This window comes from Lacerta agilis, chromosome 6 (assembly GCF_009819535.1).
Source record: "Lacerta agilis isolate rLacAgi1 chromosome 6, rLacAgi1.pri, whole genome shotgun sequence".
Classification (NCBI taxonomy): domain Eukaryota; kingdom Metazoa; phylum Chordata; class Lepidosauria; order Squamata; family Lacertidae; genus Lacerta; species Lacerta agilis.
In genome coordinates, this window is record NC_046317.1 from 94,519,182 (window position 1) to 94,537,305 (window position 18,124).

The window sequence follows — 18,124 nt, forward strand, 5'->3', positions numbered from 1 at the left end:
CAACTACTGATAAGGTGATGACAGATCCCGCTGAGAGAACAATGGACTGAGTTAATCAAAGTCTCTCGCCTTCGATAAAGCAATCAAAATAGATACAATGTAGTGATGACAGTCCAGGCCATTTCTCAATCAAGCGGGCCACAGTAAACATACGTTTAGAGAAGATTGGAAAACGTTTATTGAATACATGGAGGGAATTGTGGACACTTGAAAACGTTGGCAGCATTAAGATAAATTCAACAGGGCGGTTTTTAAGCAGAGGTTGGATGACCAGCAGTCAGGTTTTTTTTACCGGTACTTCCTGCCTTGCAGGGGGTTGGACTAATGACCCCTTGAGGCCCCTTCCAGCTCTACAATTCCATGATTATATTACGCCAGACAGGTGTTTTTTAAAAGGTATGTGTAATTTTTCTGAACCTCAAAACTCAGTTGGCAGGAACTTTGAAGGGCCAAAATCCTCTTCATCCAGCTCATCGTCATCTGAAAAGGAAGACAAATGAGGCCTTCGGGGAGGTGGATTAGATCAACCTTTGCCGCACCAACGCAAGGGAGCTGGTATTTGCCAAGCGAAAGGAGAGGTCTCTCAGGTGTAGCTTTAAGAACAGCTGGAATGTTTGCTTCTGAGTTTTGCAAAAGGCCTGCCAGTGCTGCTCTCTGGTGGTCACCTGCTGCACAACATGCCAGTGAGGCTTGCTGGTTCATAAAATCCACCCAGGGAGCGCCTGAGTCCTGCTCCCCCCACCCCAGCAGGTGGGAGGGCGTCCCTTTGGATTTCAAGAGGCAGCTCTGTGGGACCTCCAGCATGAAGCAAGGTTCAGAGCAAACACTGGAACACTTCCCCCCCCCGGGAAGTTCATAGAATTGTAGAGCTGGAGGGGACCCCAAGGGTCAACTAGTCCAACCCCAACCCCTTGCAACACGGGCACCACGGCTGAAGTTCTCCAGCACAATCCCTGCAGAAATGAATGTGAGCAGAGAGCTTCCCAAGGGATGTGGCTGTGGGCCTTTTCCGCTGAGCAGAGAAATGGAAGAGTCTCCACTGCCTACAGGCCAGGATCAGAGGCAGTTTTGCCTCTGGGTACCAGTTGCAGTTGCAGATACCACGGGAAGGACAGATCCTGAAGTTGAGGCTCCAGTACTTTGGCCACTTCAGAGAAGAGAAGACTCCCTGGAAAAGACCCTGATGTTGGGAAAGATGGAGGGCACGAGGAGAAGGGGACGACAGAGGGCGAGATGGCTGGACAGTGTTCTCGAAGCGACTAGCATGAGTCTGGCCAAACTGCAGGAGGCAGTGGAAGACAGGCGTGCCTGGTGTGCTCTGGTCCATGGGGTCACGAAGAGTCGGACATGACTGAATGACTGAACAACAACAACCAGTTGCAGAAGGAGCAGAGCTAGAAAAGGACCCCTCCCTGCCTGCCTGGCTGCAGGGTTTCCCATGAGGGTATCTGGGGGGGGGGGTCCAATCTATGGGAACAGGAGGCTGAGCTAGCTAGGCCTTGCATCTGCTCCTCTTACCTATCTCTATCTATCTATCTATCTATCTATCTATCTATCTATCGGTATCTATATATCTATATATCTATCTATCCTCGTCCAGAGAGGCCAAGGTCTGTGATGCAGCAAGGATGATGCCCCAGCAAGTGGCCCCAGGGACGAAGCAAGTTCCTTCTCTGCGGTTTGTGACATGGCAAGAACTCTGCCCCTGCAGCTGCCCATGTGCTGCTTTGATGAGCTTTATCTTTCCCTGTCTCACATGTTGGGGCAAGGCACTCTGCCTGCACTGCTTCCTTCAGGCTGGCCGTGGACCTGAAGGATACAGACAGGGGTTAATCGCCACCACCACCACCACCACCATCGTCATCATCATCGTCATCATCATCGTCGTCGTCATCATCATCATCATCATCATCGCCGTCGTCATCATCAGCTTTGTCCTCATCATCGTCATCCCTGTCGTCATCATCATCATCATCACGGTCGTCCAGTTCCTCGAGGGGAGGAGGCCTTGCAAGCTTTGCTAGCCTTTCCCCACTGGGGAGTCTGCTCAGTTCAACAGCAGCCCTTGCCGCTTCGCCGTTTCCTGGCTGCCCCCCAGAGGCAGCCGGCCCATCATTGGTGACACGTCCCGCTTTGGACCGTGGCTTCCCGGTGGCTTCCCCACTCGCTGACTTTTCATGAGAGACGGGTTCCATAAGGGCAGCGCCTTGCAGCTCCTCAGACACAGGATTATTCTGGGCCAGCTCCTCATCCTTCATCACCTCGGCTTTCCTCCCGGAGCCTTCTTTGCACTCGGGTGTGGCTTCCGTCTGGGCGCAGCGAGGGGCAAGAGAGGCCCTTCGTGGTGTCTCTGAAGACAGAAAATATGAAGGGCACGCAGTTAGTGAACCTCCTCCCAGCTCCCACAGCGGCTATTCCCAGTCCCCTGACATCATCATCCTGTGTGCGTGTGTCAGGGAAGTTTGGGCGTGGGAAATGCAGGGTGCCCTCCTCCTTGGAAGGGACTGAGCTGTTGCCCAGGTGCAAACACATCTTTCACAGACAAAGGGCTCTTGACTCAGAAGAGCCAAGCAGAGATGGGTAATCCGTGAGCAGCCAAGTTGCCCACTCCAGGGGCAGCCCCACATAGACATCATCATCATCATCATCATCATCATCATCATCATTTATTACATACCCCACCCATCTGACTGGGTCACCTCAGCTATTCTTGGCAGCTTCCAGAATACCAGAAACACAGTGAGTCATCAAACATTAAAAACTTCCCAATACAGGGCTGCCTTAAGATATCTTCAGAAACAGGTAGGTAGCCGTGTTGGTCTGCCATAGTCAAAACAAAATAAAATAAAAAAATTGGTGTATCTGAAGAAGTGTGCATGCACACGAAAGCTCATACCAAGAACAAACTTAGTTGGTCTCTAAGGTGCTACTGGAAGGGATTTTTTATTTTGTTTTGTTATATCTTCAGAAAGTTATGTAGTTGTTTATCTGATGGGAGGGTGAACCACAGGGAGGTTGCCACTGCCGAGAAGGCCCTCTGCCTGGTTCCCTGCAACTTCACTTCCCGCAGTGAGGGAACTGCCAAAAGGCCCTCGGAGCTGGACTTCAATGTCCGGGCTGAACGGTGGGGTGGAGACACTCCTTCAATAATCCAGCCTGGAGATTACCAGCACACAGACCATAGTGGTCAGGTTATCCTGGTCCACAAATGGCCAAAGCTGGGGAAAGGCAATCCTGGCCACTGAAGTCACCTGCGCCTCTAGAGATGGATTTGATTAAAAAAGGAGCCTGTTCCTCTAGGGGACGAGTACAACCCCATCCGAAGGAGGCAGCTGACCCCAGCACCTCCATCTCACCAGGATTCAGGGTCACTTTGTTGACCTTCATGCAGCCCACTGCTGAGTTCAGAGACCAGTCCAAGAACAAAAGAACCTAAGAAGAGCCTGCTGGATCAGGCCAGTGGCCCATCTCTCCAGCATCCTCTTCTCACAGTGGCCAACCAGGAAACCCACAAGCAGGATCCAAGCATCACAGCAGCTCCCTCCTGCTGCGGTTTCCAGCCACTGGGATTCAGAAGCATTGCTGTCTCCAACTGCAGAGCCACCTTGGCTTGGAGCCACCGACAGCCCTCTCCTCCTCCTCCCTGAATTTGTCCAGTCCTCTTCTCAAGCCCCCCTAGGTTGGTGCCCAGCGCTGCCTCCTGCAGGAGCGAGCTCCGCAGTCTAACTCTGAGCTGTGTGAAGGAGGACTTCCTTCCACCTGTCCCAAATCTTCCAGCCTTCAGCTTCACTGATGATCTGATCTGCAGGACGTGCGGCAGTTTGGGCGAGGTGAGGGAGGCAACAACCTCCGCCCTGTGCCTCCCTTCTGCCGCAGGTGTGGCTCCCGTTTGTGACAACAAGGTGTGTGAGGCGAGGGAGGTGTGCAGCTTTGGAGCTGTTGCTCCATGTGGGATGGGGCTGGTGCTCAGTGAGGAAGGGTGGCTGCAGGAGGGTTTGGTGTGGCCAGAGCCCCTTGACCACTCTGCATAAAAACTTTGCCCCAGAGTGGCTTGTGATGCACCAGAAACCAAGGCCCAGGCAGGTGAGCATGAAGCTTCTTCCTTCTCTGTATCTTGGCCCCGGGCATCGTTGGGCATGAAGCAATCCCAGGAGCTGGGGCAGTCATTTCGGCTTGGATGGGCTCCAGCCACCACATTCCTCCTCCTGTCTAGCCACAGAGAGTAGCAGAATCTCTCCCACTGGGTGAGACTTTGGCTCTGGCCTCCTCTGCCGGGTTCTGCTCACTGATGGGAAGCAACAGGGCAAGAGGGGACCAGACGGGGCATCAAGTCTCTCCCTAGCCAAGTGCAGAATCGTAGAGTTGGAAGGGTCCTCAAGGTCCCCTACTTCAGCTCCCAGCAATGCAGGAATCATAGCTAAAGAACCATAGAATCCTAGAGCTGGAAGGGACTCCAAGGATCATCTAGTCCAGCCCCCTGCAGTGTAGAATTGCAGCTAAAGAATCCCTGACAGATGGCCACCCAACCTCTCTTTGAAAACCTCCAGTGGGAGAGTCCACAACCTCCCCAAGGTAGTCTGTTCTACTGTCAAACAGCTCTTACCGCCAGAAAGTTCTTCCCAATGTTTATCTCCTTCAGATATTTGAAAATGGGTCTCATATCACCTCTCAGTCTTTTATTCTCCAGCTCCCTCCACTGTTCCTCTTATTGCATCTCACATGTTCACCTGCTTGTATTGATTTGTAATAGAGGGTCCTTCTCCCCCCCCCATATAATCATGGGCACCTCAGCACAAAATCTCCGGCTTGCACCCCAAGTGGCCATCCAGCCCAAGTCCATTGGCTCTGTAGTTCTTTGCAGACTGTGGCCCCTGGAGAATGTGCCAGTTCTGGCCCGCCTCAGCCCCTGGATCCCCTTTGCTCCTCTCCTCTCAGCCTCCATGCGACAACCAGGCTCCCATTTTTCTCTGTGAAGCCACTTCTGACCACAGAGCTCCAGGGACGGAGGCACAGCATCTGTCCAATTCAGCTTCTCATTTTTCAGTCTTGATTTTGGCTCTCTCTCACACACACATTTCTGCATCGGTCTGCAAATTTTGTTTTAGAAATTCTGCACAAAACTGAATGTCTGTATTTCAAGCACATTTCTCGTAAGATATAGGTTTTGTATACACGTTTTTGCACGCAATTTCCCCCTCACATAATGCCCTTTGTACATTCATGTTCAGAGGATTGGAGTATTGGACTACTACTACCTTCCAACTCGACACTTCTATGGTTCTATGATTCTATAAATTTTTGGGTTGGGGTTGCATCACCAAATTCAGAGGTGTGTGACTTCTGAAGGACAGAGGCATTTCAGTTCTGAACAAAGACATTGGATTCTTATCTCATTATACATAACAAAGCTATCTTTAGCCATCTCACCCCTTGCCTTTCCCTGCAAGACTAATTGCAGCCGTTAAGAGTCGTCAACAGGTTTTCCACACCTATCAGCTGATCACCCATTCCCACCACCCTTCTGAGTCATACCCCTCCCCACTCCCTCACTATATTTAAGGATCTGGTGACTTCTGTTTCAGTGTATCTGAAGAAGTGTGCATGCACACGAAAGCTCATACCAAGAACAAACACAGTTGGTCTCTAAGGTGCTACTGGAAAGAATTTTCTATTTTGTTTCGACTATGGCAGACCAACACGGCTACCCACCTGTAACAGTTCACAGAATGGTTAGGGAAATGTGAACTATGCAACCCTGTGGATTCGCTTTCCTTCTGCAGAAGCTGAGCAGTTCATTCCAAGCCCTGCAGTTCTCTCCGGCTGCTCTTCCTTCCCATCCCATAATTCCCACCCACCCACTGCCCATTTCCAAATTTGAAACCTGCCTTTGACATGCAAGTCCCAGAACTGCATTTCTGCTCTTCCTCATTGCAAAAGCATTCCCTGATTTCCTCCACCAGGGAAAAAAACAAAACCCCACACCCTTTCCTCGCCTGGATGGTCCCAGCCCCTGAGGCCCCTGGCTTTGCATCCCAACAGCTGCCTCTCCTTACCTCCGTGCGGTGCAGCCAGCAGGGCAGTCCAGAGGACCAAGGACCCCACAAGGAGCAAGAGGCCACCCGACTTCATGGTGGTGCTGAGAGGCAGCTCCTTTGGACCAGGACTGAACTATCCTAGTTTATATACCCTCTCTGGGTGGAGCCGGAAATACTTTGCATGGCGACTTACGAGAACATCTCATTGACAGCCAAATTGCATTTCCTAATATGCCACCGTGTCAACTACAGGGAACCTGCGTTTTACCTGTAACACCATTGTATCTATCCGTGTTTTGACCTTGATTGCAAGGTTGCATCATTTCTATTGGAATTCTTTGTGGATAAATTTATAAGGCAAAGCCAGGTTTCTAACAGATTACCAACACAAGCTGGATAGCTGAAAAGTACCCAGTATGGCATATTTGGCGCAGAATGAAGGAATTGGGGCCTTCCTGCCTTCCGTTGGTGGTGAGAAGTCTTTTGACAGGATAGGGTGGCCACTTACCAAGAAAGCTTCGAAAGGCTTGCTGTCTCAGACCAATTATTTTAACCCAGCTACATATAAGATCTTTAGTAAATGGACAGCTATTGAGACAGGTGGTTTTTAAAAGACCCCTGCTCTTGTCCTTCCCAGCAGCTGGTATTTGCTGCCTCCAACAGTGGAGGCAGAACATAGCCAATGAATTTGTCTTTCCCTCTTTGCAAACCACCCCAACTGACGACATCACCACGCCTTGAGGAAGCAAATTCCATTGCTTAACTATGTGAGGCATCCCTTGGAAAACCTCCTCCAAACAACAAAGGGACAATGCAAAGGGATGGTGTCCTCAATGTACAAAATACTACTCCAAAATCATGCAGTCTCTAAACTTCCAATTATCCTTTTTGTATTTTTTGTGCTTAATTTCTTTAACATAACGTACAGTTGTAATTCTCTTTCTTTACTCTTACAGTCTTCTCATGTTCTCCCATTGATTTCTTAAGGTTCAATCTAGATCTGCTTTTAGGATTTCAGTTAAACCACTCTCTATTAGATATTCTTTAAATACCCTCCATTCTCTCCAAACTTCCTGCATGATATGAAGCATTGCAAGATAGGTAAGAATAAATGTGTATATGTATGATGGTTGAAGGTATGAATGTAACGTAATGTATGTATGCTATTATGTAATGTGTGTATGCAATTATGTTGGTTAATGTTTGATGATGGTTGTTTTGTTATGATTTTAAAGAATAAAGAGATACTTTAAAAAAAAAAAAATACTACTCCAAAATCCCACAAAACCCCTAGACGTAATCAAAAAACAATGGGAAGACGACATAGGCTATGAGCATAGCTGTCAACTTTCCCCTTTTCTTGTTAGGAATCCTATTCGGAATAAGGGAATTTCCCTTAAAAAAATGGGAAAGGTTGACAGCTATGGCTATGAGATTAACCCACTCAGTGGACCAGAATCCATATCAATGAAAAGAAAAGAACTCACTCTGAAACTCACCTACAGGTGGTACCTAACACCAAGGAAATTAGTGCTAATATGCCCAGGAACCTCACTAAAATGCTGGAGAGGGGGCACCTCCACAGGCACATAGAATCATAGAATCCTAGAGTTGGAAGAGACCCCAAGGGCCATCCAGTCCACCCCCTGCCAAGCAGGAAACACCATCAAAGCATTCCTGACAGGTGGTTGTCAAGCCTCCGCTTAAAGACGTCCAAAGAAGGAGACTCCACCACACTCCTTGGCAGCAAATTCCACTGCCGAACAGCTCTTACTGTCAGGAAGTTCTTCCTAATGTTTAGGTGGAATCTTCTTTCTTTTTTTTTTTTTTTTTTTTATAAGATTTTATTATTTTCTATTAAGACAAAGGGAGAACATAACATAAACAACAACATTCACAATATAAAAATACAAAATACAATACATAAACACAATACAAAAACATAATCAAACAATCACAATAAAAAGAAACATATACAAACCTTTAAACTAACATTTATCCTCTTACTTTTCTTGTTACTATCTTCTCTAATTTGAGGGACTTCCCCCATTCCCTCCACTGTCTTCAAAATCATATATATCTTCAAGGTAGCTTTGTATCTTGTTCTATTCACATTAACTCAATTTTTAATACACTTTACTTTGCTTAATCATATCTTAACTTTAACACCAAATCTTAACACAATTCCTAACAATTAAATTTTTCACACAAAGATATCTTACCAACAATTTTATCTAACATATATCTACTAAAGCCGCTATTCTATTTAATTCTGCTCAGATATTCAATTTTACTGTTTTGACTAAATAATCCTTAAATTTCTTCCAATCCCTTGACACCTTCTCCTCCCTCTGGTCCCGGATTCTGGCGGTCAGCTCTGCGAGTTCCATATATTCCATCATCTTCATCTGCCATTCTTCCACCGTTGGTATCTCTTCGCCTTTCCATGTTCTTGCCAATAAGATTCTAGCTGCTGTTGTGGCATACATAAAAAACACTCTATCCTGACTGGGTATCTCTTCATTGGTTATGCTCAGGAGAAATGCCTCTGGTTTCTTACAAAAGGTAACCTTCATTACCTTCTTGAGTTCGTTATAAATCTTATCCCAGAAAGCATTTACCGCTGGGCACAACCACCACATATGAAAAAAGGTACCTTTCACATGTTTACATTTCCAACATACATCTGACATTTTGGTATTCATCCTGGCTATCTTAACTGGTGTCAAATACCATCTATAAACCATTTTCATTATGTTTTCTCTTAAACTATGACAAGCAGTAAATTTAATACCTTTTTGCCACAATCCCTCCCAGTCATCCATCATAATATTGTGTCCTATATCTTTCGCCCAATTTATCATTGACGATTTAACCAATTCATCTTTCGTATGCCACTCTAGCAAAAGATTATACATTTTGGAAAGGTTTTTAAAGTTCGATTCTATCAGTTCTGTTTCCAGTTTTGATTTTTCTACTTGAAAACCAACTTTTTTGTCCATTTTGAATGTTTCATATACCTGATGATAATGCAGCCAGTCGGGGACCTGACTTTTCACTTGATCGTAGCTTTTTAGCTTAAAAGAGTCCCCTTCCTGCTGCAATATGTCCATATATCTTAACCAATTTGCAGACATGTTCGGTCTCTTGTAGGCCTTGGCCTCCACTGGAGAGATCCATCTAGGGGTCTTTCTCTCTAACAAGTCTTTATATCTAGACCAAACCTGGTATAAGGATTTTCTAACTATATGAGACTTAAAAGTTCTGTGGATCTTAGCCTTGTCATACCAAAGGTATGCATGCCAACCGAACATATTATCATACCCTTCCAAGTCCAATACATCAACATTCTCTAGTTTAAACCAGTCCTTTAACCAGCAAAAGGCCGCTGCTTCGAAGTAAAGTCTTAAGTCCGGCAGGGCAAAGCCTCCTCTCTCTTTAGAGTCTGTTAGGATCTTAAACTTAATTCTTGGCTTTTTGCCCTGCCATATGAACTTTGATAAGTCCTTTTGCCATTTCTTAAAGCAATCCAGTTTGTCCAAAATTGGTATGGCTTGGAATAAAAACAGCATCCTTGGTAGGACATTCATTTTTATCACGGCAATTCTTCCCATTAACGACAGTTTCAATCTTGTCCATATTTCCATGTCTTTCTTTATTTCCATCCACAGTTTTTCGTGGAATCTTCTTTCTTGTAGTTTGAATCCATTGCTCCGTGTCCGCTTCTCTGGAGCAGCAGAAAACAACCTTTCTCCCTCCTCTATATGACATCCTTTTATACATTTGAACATGGCTATCATATCACCCCTTAACCTTCTCTTCTCCAGGCTAAACATACCCAGCTCCCTAAGCCGTTCCTCATAAGGCATTGTTTCCAGGCCTTTGACCATTTTGGTTGCCCTCCTCTGGACACGTTCCAGCTTGTCAGTATCCTTCTTGAACTGTGGTGCCCAGAACTGGAAACAGTATTCCAGCTGAGGAATACTGTGGTGGGAATGCCCCAAAATCAAACTATTCTGGACAACAGGTATAAGAGAAATATGCAAAATTACTAAGCAAGTATTAGAAATCACCCCAGAATTGGCCTTACTAAACATCTTCCAAGACAATAATGTCCCCTCACATCACAAAAAACTTATAACCCGCCTCCTCTCAGCAGCCAGAAACATCATAACTAGACACTGGAGAGACCTGTCAGGTGTAAGCATGGACCAATGGTACCAAATAGTATGGGAAACAGCCCTACTAGAAAAATTAACCAGTAAGCTGAAACTGACACGGGGACAAATTGAAGATGCCTTCAACTCAGTATGGCTCCCCTTTATCACATACACAAGACAACGACAAGAATCTACCAGCAGCATACGAATCAATCTGGCTAACCTGATTCAAAAACACACACACACACACCACGAAAAAAAAGTTCACCACAGCTAATCACAAACAAGCAACCACACCCTAGGCCAACCCCAACCTCTCCCACAACCAAAGGAACACAAGCGAATAGCAAAGAGAACCTGCACAAGCGACACTCACACAAAACCCCACACAAACATAAAACATAAAATAGAAACATCACCACTCGACCCCACCCCACCCACCATGGCCTCCTCCACCTCTTCCCCCCTTTCCTTCCTAATGTAACACCAATGCCTCAGCAAATGAAACTGACCTGTAGAAAATGTAACCTGAAAAAAGAGACATTGCACATACTTTTGTAAACCAAATAATCTTTAATAAAAAAAATGCATTTTAAAAAAACAACTATGTGATGCATGGATATTTTTTCCCTTTTGTCTGCCCCAAATCTTTCAACGTTCTGCTTCATGATTTGTCCACAAGTTCTAGTGTCAGCACAGAGAGAGAGAAAATCTTTTACCGGTCCGCTTTTCCCATGCCAGGCATCGTTTTATAAACTTCTATCATGTAAAACAACAGGAAAGGACGTTTTAAAGAAGAGGATTAATCTAGGGATGTATGCAGACCAGCGGCCAGCATCTTGTGCATGTAGAATGAAAGAAGAAAGAATAACAGCATGAGAAGGATTTTTAAAACCTATGTGGACATTGCAAAGAAGAGTTCAAGACATGAAATGGACTTGGAAGAATAAACTCCCTATTTGGGCATCTTGAAATATTATATGTTAAATAGAACTTCAGGCAGGATTAAATTTTGAGCAACAGTTGGTGGTGGACAGGGACGTCTTATCCATTGGGGCTACTGGTGCAAGGTGCCACGGCCTGAGGAGGGCACCTGCGCCCTCCAGCCCCGCCGGCAGCACCGCTCTCGCCCACCTCTTCTCAGGCTGCGGACGCGGGGAGGCCGTTGGCAAGCCTCCCGTTGGCGCTGCAGCCAGGGCTCCCTGGACGGCAGCGCCACTTCGGCAGAGCAAGCTGAGGCAGAGGCAGAGGTGGAGCACAGCTGGCAGCGTCCCCACCCACCCCTCCGCGCCCTCCGGCTGCCCGCTGCACCTGGCCCTGCCCGGAGGTGCGCAAGGGGCGCCGGAGGGATCTTCGCACCAGGGCGCCAGATTTACTTAAGACAGCCCTGGTGGTGGATTTGTTGGCAAGTGAAAGAAGGACTACAGCAAGAAGCAGAGGGTGTCCTCTGGAACCATAAATTGTGGGATCCATGGGATTTCCTCTTCATCAAGGCAGGTAGAGGAAGACTGTAGTTAGAAGGGATAATATTCTAGGGAGAAGAAAGCCACGCGGAGACTGTCTGGCCTGAAGTCCCACTGGAGCTTTAACCCAGTTCATGCACATGGCTGGTTTGGTCCCCCTCCTGTAAGGGGTGATGCAGCTGCAAAATTCCTCCGCTGAGCAGAATGGTTGACTAGAGCACACACACCCCAAGTCCCTTCCTAATCTAAAATACTATGACTCTAACTTTACAACATCTATATTTTATATATTTTGGCATGATGTTTCAGAGGTGTGAGGAGATTTGTTTCCAGGCAGTCCTGAGAGACAAGGCAAGGATTTGTTGGCTGCCAACAGGAAGAGCCTAGATCAGGCAGTTCCCAGGGGCCTCACAACTAGAACCCATAGAATCATAGGGTTGGAAGAGAACCCAAGAATCATCTAGTCCAACCCACTGTGATGCAGGAACCACTAGAGGCAGTTCCTCCTGGGAACCAGCAGCTGATCCAGCGATATGCCAGAGGAAGTGAGCTCTGCGTTGCTTTAGGGACCTCTAGAGATTGTGTTCCTCATGTGTCTGGAAGAGCCCCAAAAGAGAATTCCTACATGTTTTCCCCTTCACAGACTCCATATCTAGCAACACCAGGTGAGATCTTGCAGGAAGTCTTCCATGGTGTATTCTCACACCAGGAAACTCCCCATTTCCAGGCCTGTCCAGCTCCTTCCGCCAAAATGGCATTGATAACTATAACTGGTAGCACTAGAAATGTAATCTCTGGAAATACCCTGCCCATTGTTTTCATCTGGTACATTCCTGGACTTAGCCACATCCTGTGCCGGTGAGTTCCACCTGCTGGTAACGTGTGCTATGGATTTTTCCACTCTTGTGTTGCACACTGAGTCATCTACACCAGCTCTCGGGCGAGAGAGAGAATAGCACGGAAAGCAGTGGGTCATAGAAGCACAGAGTTGGTCTAGTTTCTCCCTAGCCAGGTGCAGAATTGCAGAGTTGGAAGGGTCCTCGAGGTCCCCTTCTGGCAAAAGCTCAGAATGAGCTCAGGCTGGCAAGAGGTTACAAATAACAACAACAAAAGGTTTCTTTGTCTATATCTGAAGTAAGAGGAAGAACAAGCAAGTGGTAGGTCCTCTGTGTGGGGAAGACACGAGAAATGCTCTTGGGTGACACAGAAAAGGTGGAACTACTCAACACCTACTTTGCCTCTGTATTTACCCCAAAGGAAGGTGATAACAGAATAAATGATTTAAGGAGGGAGCTGCAGCCCAGGATAGGAAAAGAGGTAGTAAAGGAACACCAGGGTGCTTTAAATGAATTCAGATCTCCAGTCCCTGATGAGCTGTATCCAAGCGTACTAAAGGAGCTTGCGGATGTAATCGCAGAGCCCCAGACACCATGAGAGCATGTTCCCTCACTGGGCATAAACCCAGATGCCAACTTTGCAGCCACATAAACCCGGACAACACCATTACTGGTCCCAACAACATCAAACATACCATCTCAGGACTATTTAATTTCTCATCTTCCAACATTGTGTATGCAATCAAATGCCAACAGTGCCCTTCAGCTCTCTATATTGGACAAACAGGCCAAACCCTACGCCAAAGGATAAATGGACATAAATCTGATATCAGGAATCACAAGACAGAGAAACCAGTAGGAGAACACTTCAATCTCCCAGGACATTCTATAAAAGATCTCAAAGTAGCTGTCTTAATACAAAGAAATTTCAGAAATAGACTGGAAAGAGAAGTGGCTGAATTGCAACTAATCACCAAACTTAAAACCATGGAGAAACCTGGTTTGAACAAAGACATTGGATTCTTATCTCATTATACATAACAAAGCTATCTTTAGCCATCTCACCCCTTGCCTTTCCCTGCAAGAGTAATTGCAGCCTTTAAGAGTCATCAACAGGTTTTCCACACCTATCAGCTGATCACCCATTCCCACCACCCTTATGAGTAATACCCTTCCCCACTCCCTCACTATATTTAAGGATCTAGTGACTTCTGTTTCAGTGTATCTGAAGAAGTGTGCATGCACACGAAAGCTCATACCAAGAACAAACTCAGTTGGTCTCTAAGGTGCTACTGGAAAGAATTTTCTATTTTGTTTGGGCATCCAACGTGTGTGTAAAAGCGGTCTACATAAACCCAAGCAACAAACAAATACATTATTGGACGTTGCCAATTTGTCAGGTTGTTTCCCAATCTCATTTGGGGTGATCTGGAATGTTCACACCCATTTCTCTAGGGATAATTTGCTCCTTGTGGGATCAAGCGCTTGATCCGTCAAGACAGCCCATTTTGGCACAAGGCAAGGCCACTGACTCAAAGGCCTCTTTCAACACCCTGTGATTGTTGCTGTTGTTGTTCAGTCGTTCAGTCGTGTCTGACTCTTCGTGACCCCATGGACCAGAGCACGCCAGGCACGCCTATCCTTCACTGCCCCACGGACTGCAAGAAGATCAAACCCATCCATTCTGAAGAAAATCAGCCCTGGGTGCTCACTGGAAGGACAGATCCTGAAGCTGATCCAATGATTTGGCCACCTCATGAGAAGAGAAGACTCCCTGGAAAAGACCCTGATGTTGGGAAAGATGGAGGGCACAAGGAGAAGGGGACGACAGAGGATGAGATGGTTGGACAGTGTTCTCGAAGCTACCAACATGAGTCTGATCAAACTGCAGGAGGCAGTGGAAGACAGGAGGGCCTGGCGTGCTCTGGTCCATGGGGTCACGAAGAGTTGGACACGACTAAACGACTAAACAACAACAACCCTCTCACTATATATAAGCAGGACCGTCTTAGAGGGATCGGCCGCCGTGGCGTGGCGCTGGAGTGGCGCGGGGCTTTGTGCGCCCTTCCAGTGCTCCAGCTGGGGCTCCAGGAGGCGAGGGCGGCTGGCTTTCACGGGCGGGGGTGGGTTGGGGAGGGGGCGCCCAGTATGCCGGCAGGCTCATGGGGGCGCCCCTGGGGGGCCCGGCGCCCTGGCGCGGCACGCCACCAGCCCCAAAGGACGAGACGGCCCTGTATATAAGGGTCTGGTGACTTCTGTTTCAGTGTATCTGAAGAAGTGTGCTGCATGCACACGAAATCTCATACCAAGAACAAACTCAGTTGGTCTCTAAGGTGCTACTGGAAGGATTTTTTTTATTTTGTTTCAACTATGGCAGACCAACGCAGCTACCTACCTGTAACTACCACTAAACATTGTTGTGGGTTTGGGGAGGGGGTCGGTCTGCCCCAAGTCCCTTCCAATGCTTGGGATCCTGTATCTCTGGGGTTTGAATGGACAAGATTACCCAGCCAGTCCCTTTGTCTAGGTAATGGCTGTGGCTGACTAGCTAAGTACCTCAATTAGCATTGTCAAAGAAGTTGCTCTATGCCAGAGGGCAAATGGGTGGGCCTTGCCTTCACCCCCTCACCTTCCTGTTAGGGAGGAGAACAATGGCCAGGGTGGTGTGAGAGAGCTGGGCAGGAAGTAAAACTGGGAGCTGGAGACACGGAGACTTGCTTGCTCTGTGCTGGATCCAAAGCGGTAACTAGTAGAGAAGCAAGATCTTCTGGGGTGTCGATGCTATGAGCCCCCTCCACCCTATGCTCAGGTTGTATATCTGTGCAAGTAAAACCATATATCCTAAAGACCCCACAGTCTCCTTTCTTGCACCTTACCCAAAATAACCGGTTGTGCCAGAGGACTTTGTTGAACAGGCACTCTATAAATGACGTAAACAAAGAAATCACTGACACCCAAACCTTTCAGCACATGCAAAATCTGGACACAGAGCACATCAAAACCCAGGAACAAGGGTTCCTGCATTGCAGGGGTTGGACTACATGACCCTTGGGTCCCTTCCAACCCTACAGTTCTAGGGTTCTAAGGGCGCAAAGACATGTCTGGAGAACTGGAGGGTGAGGAGGTGCTGGAGGCAGTTTCTGCAGGGCTGACGTGAGCCTGCTGCTTCCTGCCCTGGTTTATCCCTCACAAGGCTTGCAACATTTGGGCGCCACATGTCAAATCAAATCCATGTCACATTCTTCCCCCAAGGACAAAAGGCACCAACTGCCAAAAAGCAGAACAATGTCACGTAAGCAAATTGTACAATATGCAGGGCAGAAAGAGCTTCCGGCCCAGTTACGTCTGTTTCTGCCATTTCATAACGGAAACGCTTCGTTGAAACTTGGGTTTTTTAAAGCAAATATGATGTCAGTATTCACAGATGTCTTATTAATGTCCATTCTTTATGCTGAAAGACAATGGGTTGTTGTTAACTGCTTGTTACCAAGAGTATACCTACTTAAATTAATGGTCATGGCTAACTTTGGACCGTTAATTTCAGTGGGCCTACTCTGAGTAACAATCATATACCCTATGCAGGAAGGGTGGTTCTGTAATGGAGGATCATGGGGGATGCGGGGGCAGTTGCCCTCCTATCCAGAAGGCTGATGGGGTATCCTCCCCCCTCCTTTTTGAAGATGCAGGCAGCATTTGCCCACCTCCAGCCCATAGGGACATCTGAAAGTGTCCAGTTCTGGACACTGCAGTTTAAGAAGGATGTGGACAGGTGGGCAGAGGAGGGTGACTGAGATGCTCAAGGGTTTGGAAACCAGCCCTTAGGAGGAGCGGTTAAGAAAGTTGGGCATGGAAAAGAGGAGACTGATGGGTGACTTGACAGCCAAATTCAAATATATGACGGCTGTCCCATAGAAGACGGAACAAGCTTGTTTTCTCCTGCTATTTGAGTCACAAGAAAAGAGATTCTGACTAAACCTTAGGAAAAAACTTTTTGTTGGTAAGAGCTGTTTGACAGCCGAAGAGACTCCCTGGGGGGATGGTGGACTCTCCTTCCTTGGAGGTTTCTAAGCAGAGGATGGGTGGCCATCTGTCCAGGCCGTGCTTTAGCTCAGATTCCTGCATTGCAGGATACCACTGAGTTGGACTGGATGACCCCCAGGGGTCCCTTCCGCCTCCACAACCATAACTCCATGGAAAGCAGAGTGATGCTGTGCATCTGACAGTTCTTGTGGGCATCCGTCCATCTCGGGAGCCAATGGAGGAGAGCGCCTTCCGGGGTGAAGTCAAACCCTGGGGTGGTTGTAGTGCCTCTTGTGGCTGCGGAGACCAATGTGGGAGAGACATGTTTTGCTGCAGCCAGGGCAGAGGATGGCGTCCTGTTGGGGTGCTGCAGATGCCACCATGCCATTCCTTCTCTCCGCGCTCCTTCTGCTCACTGCTGTGGAAGCACAACCGGGCGGTCCACATTTACCATTCTCCAAGAAGCGAAGGCCGTCTTGCTGTGCCCTCTGCCAGGGATGCTCCAGCTGGGTTTCCTGCAATAACAATAATGATGATGATGATGATTGTTATTATGAAGAGGATTATTTATTTATTTATACCCCACCCATCTGGCTGGGTTTCCCCAGCCACTCTGGGTGGCTTCCAGAAAAATATTTGTTCTTTGCCCAGATCACTGCAAAGCGGGGCAGAACGGACACTCCTCCAGAGCCCCAACCCAGCCAAGGGCACAGCTCTCCACTCTGCTGGGCTTTGCTCATGAACCAGTGCCTTTGTAAAGAGCAGTGATGACACAGAAGCCGCAGACACCTCACTAATCCTTCTTGGCCCAAAAGGTGCTACTTAGGAGGAAAGGGATTTTGTCTGAGTCAGATGGTGGAGGAGATGGAAAGGGGATTTCCCCAGAGCCAATCTCCAAGCAGGCGGAGGCTTCTTCCCCAAAGTCACAGCGGAAGGATTAAGATGCTGTTGTTCCTGAGCTCAAGGAGGAGGGGGTCCTTCATTGCATATTCCTGCATTGCAGGGGGGTTGGACTTGATGGCCCACAGGGTCCCTTCCAACTCTTTTGTTGTTGTTCAGTCGTTCAGTCGTATCCGACTCTTCTTGACCCCATGGACCAGAGCACGCCAGGCACGCCTATCCTTCACTGCCTCTCGCAGTTTGGCCAAACTCATGTTAGTAGCTTCGAGAACACTGTCCAACCATCTCATCCTCTGTCGTCCCCTTCTCCTTGTGCCCTCCATCTTTCCCAACATCAGGGTCTTTTCCAGGGATTCTTCTCTTCTCATGAGGTGGCCAAAGTACTGGAGCCTCAACTTCAGGATCTGTCCTTCTAGTGAGCACTCAGGGCCGATTTCCTTGAGAATGGATAGGTTTGATCTTCTTGCAGTCCATGGGACTCTCAAGAGTCTCCTCCAGCACCAGAATTCAAAAGCATCAATTCTACGGCGATCAGCCTTCTTTATGGTCCAGCTCTCACTGGTCCAGCAAAATATTAAAATACAATAATTCACCAAATATTAAAAAGCTTCCGTAAACAAGGCAGGGAGTGGGAGACTAGATGGCCCCTGGGGGTCCCTTTCGGCTTCCAATTCCAGAGAAGCAAACAAAAGTATTCCCCTGGAGGTGGT

General features: G+C 47.6%; 1 protein-coding gene across 1 annotated transcript; it reads right to left on the reverse strand.

Annotated features, from left to right (window-relative positions):
- Positions 1-418: 418 nt before the first annotated feature.
- Positions 419-6,174, reverse strand: LOC117049280 (coiled-coil domain-containing protein 96-like). The gene is made up of 3 exons (XM_033154019.1): positions 6,054-6,174; positions 1,916-2,350; positions 419-480 (listed from the first exon to the last, which is right to left on the reverse strand). The coding sequence occupies exons 1-3, from the start codon at positions 6,127-6,129 to the stop codon at positions 419-421; spliced, it is 573 nt and encodes a 190-aa protein (XP_033009910.1). The 5' UTR covers positions 6,130-6,174.
- Positions 6,175-18,124: the final 11,950 nt, after the last annotated feature.

Excerpts from the sequence above, each read along its gene's own strand:
- LOC117049280 (XM_033154019.1), bottom strand. The coding sequence starts at position 6,129 with ATGAAGTCGGGTGGCCTCTTGCTCCTTGTGGGGTCCTTGGTCCTCTGG. Across the intron at positions 2,351-6,053 it reads GCTGGCTGCACCGCACGGAG|AGACACCACGAAGGGCCTCT; the intron begins GTAAGGAGAGGC and ends TTCTGTCTTCAG. Across the intron at positions 481-1,915 it reads CAAAGCTGATGATGACGACG|ATGACGATGAGCTGGATGAA; the intron begins GCGATGATGATG and ends CTTCCTTTTCAG.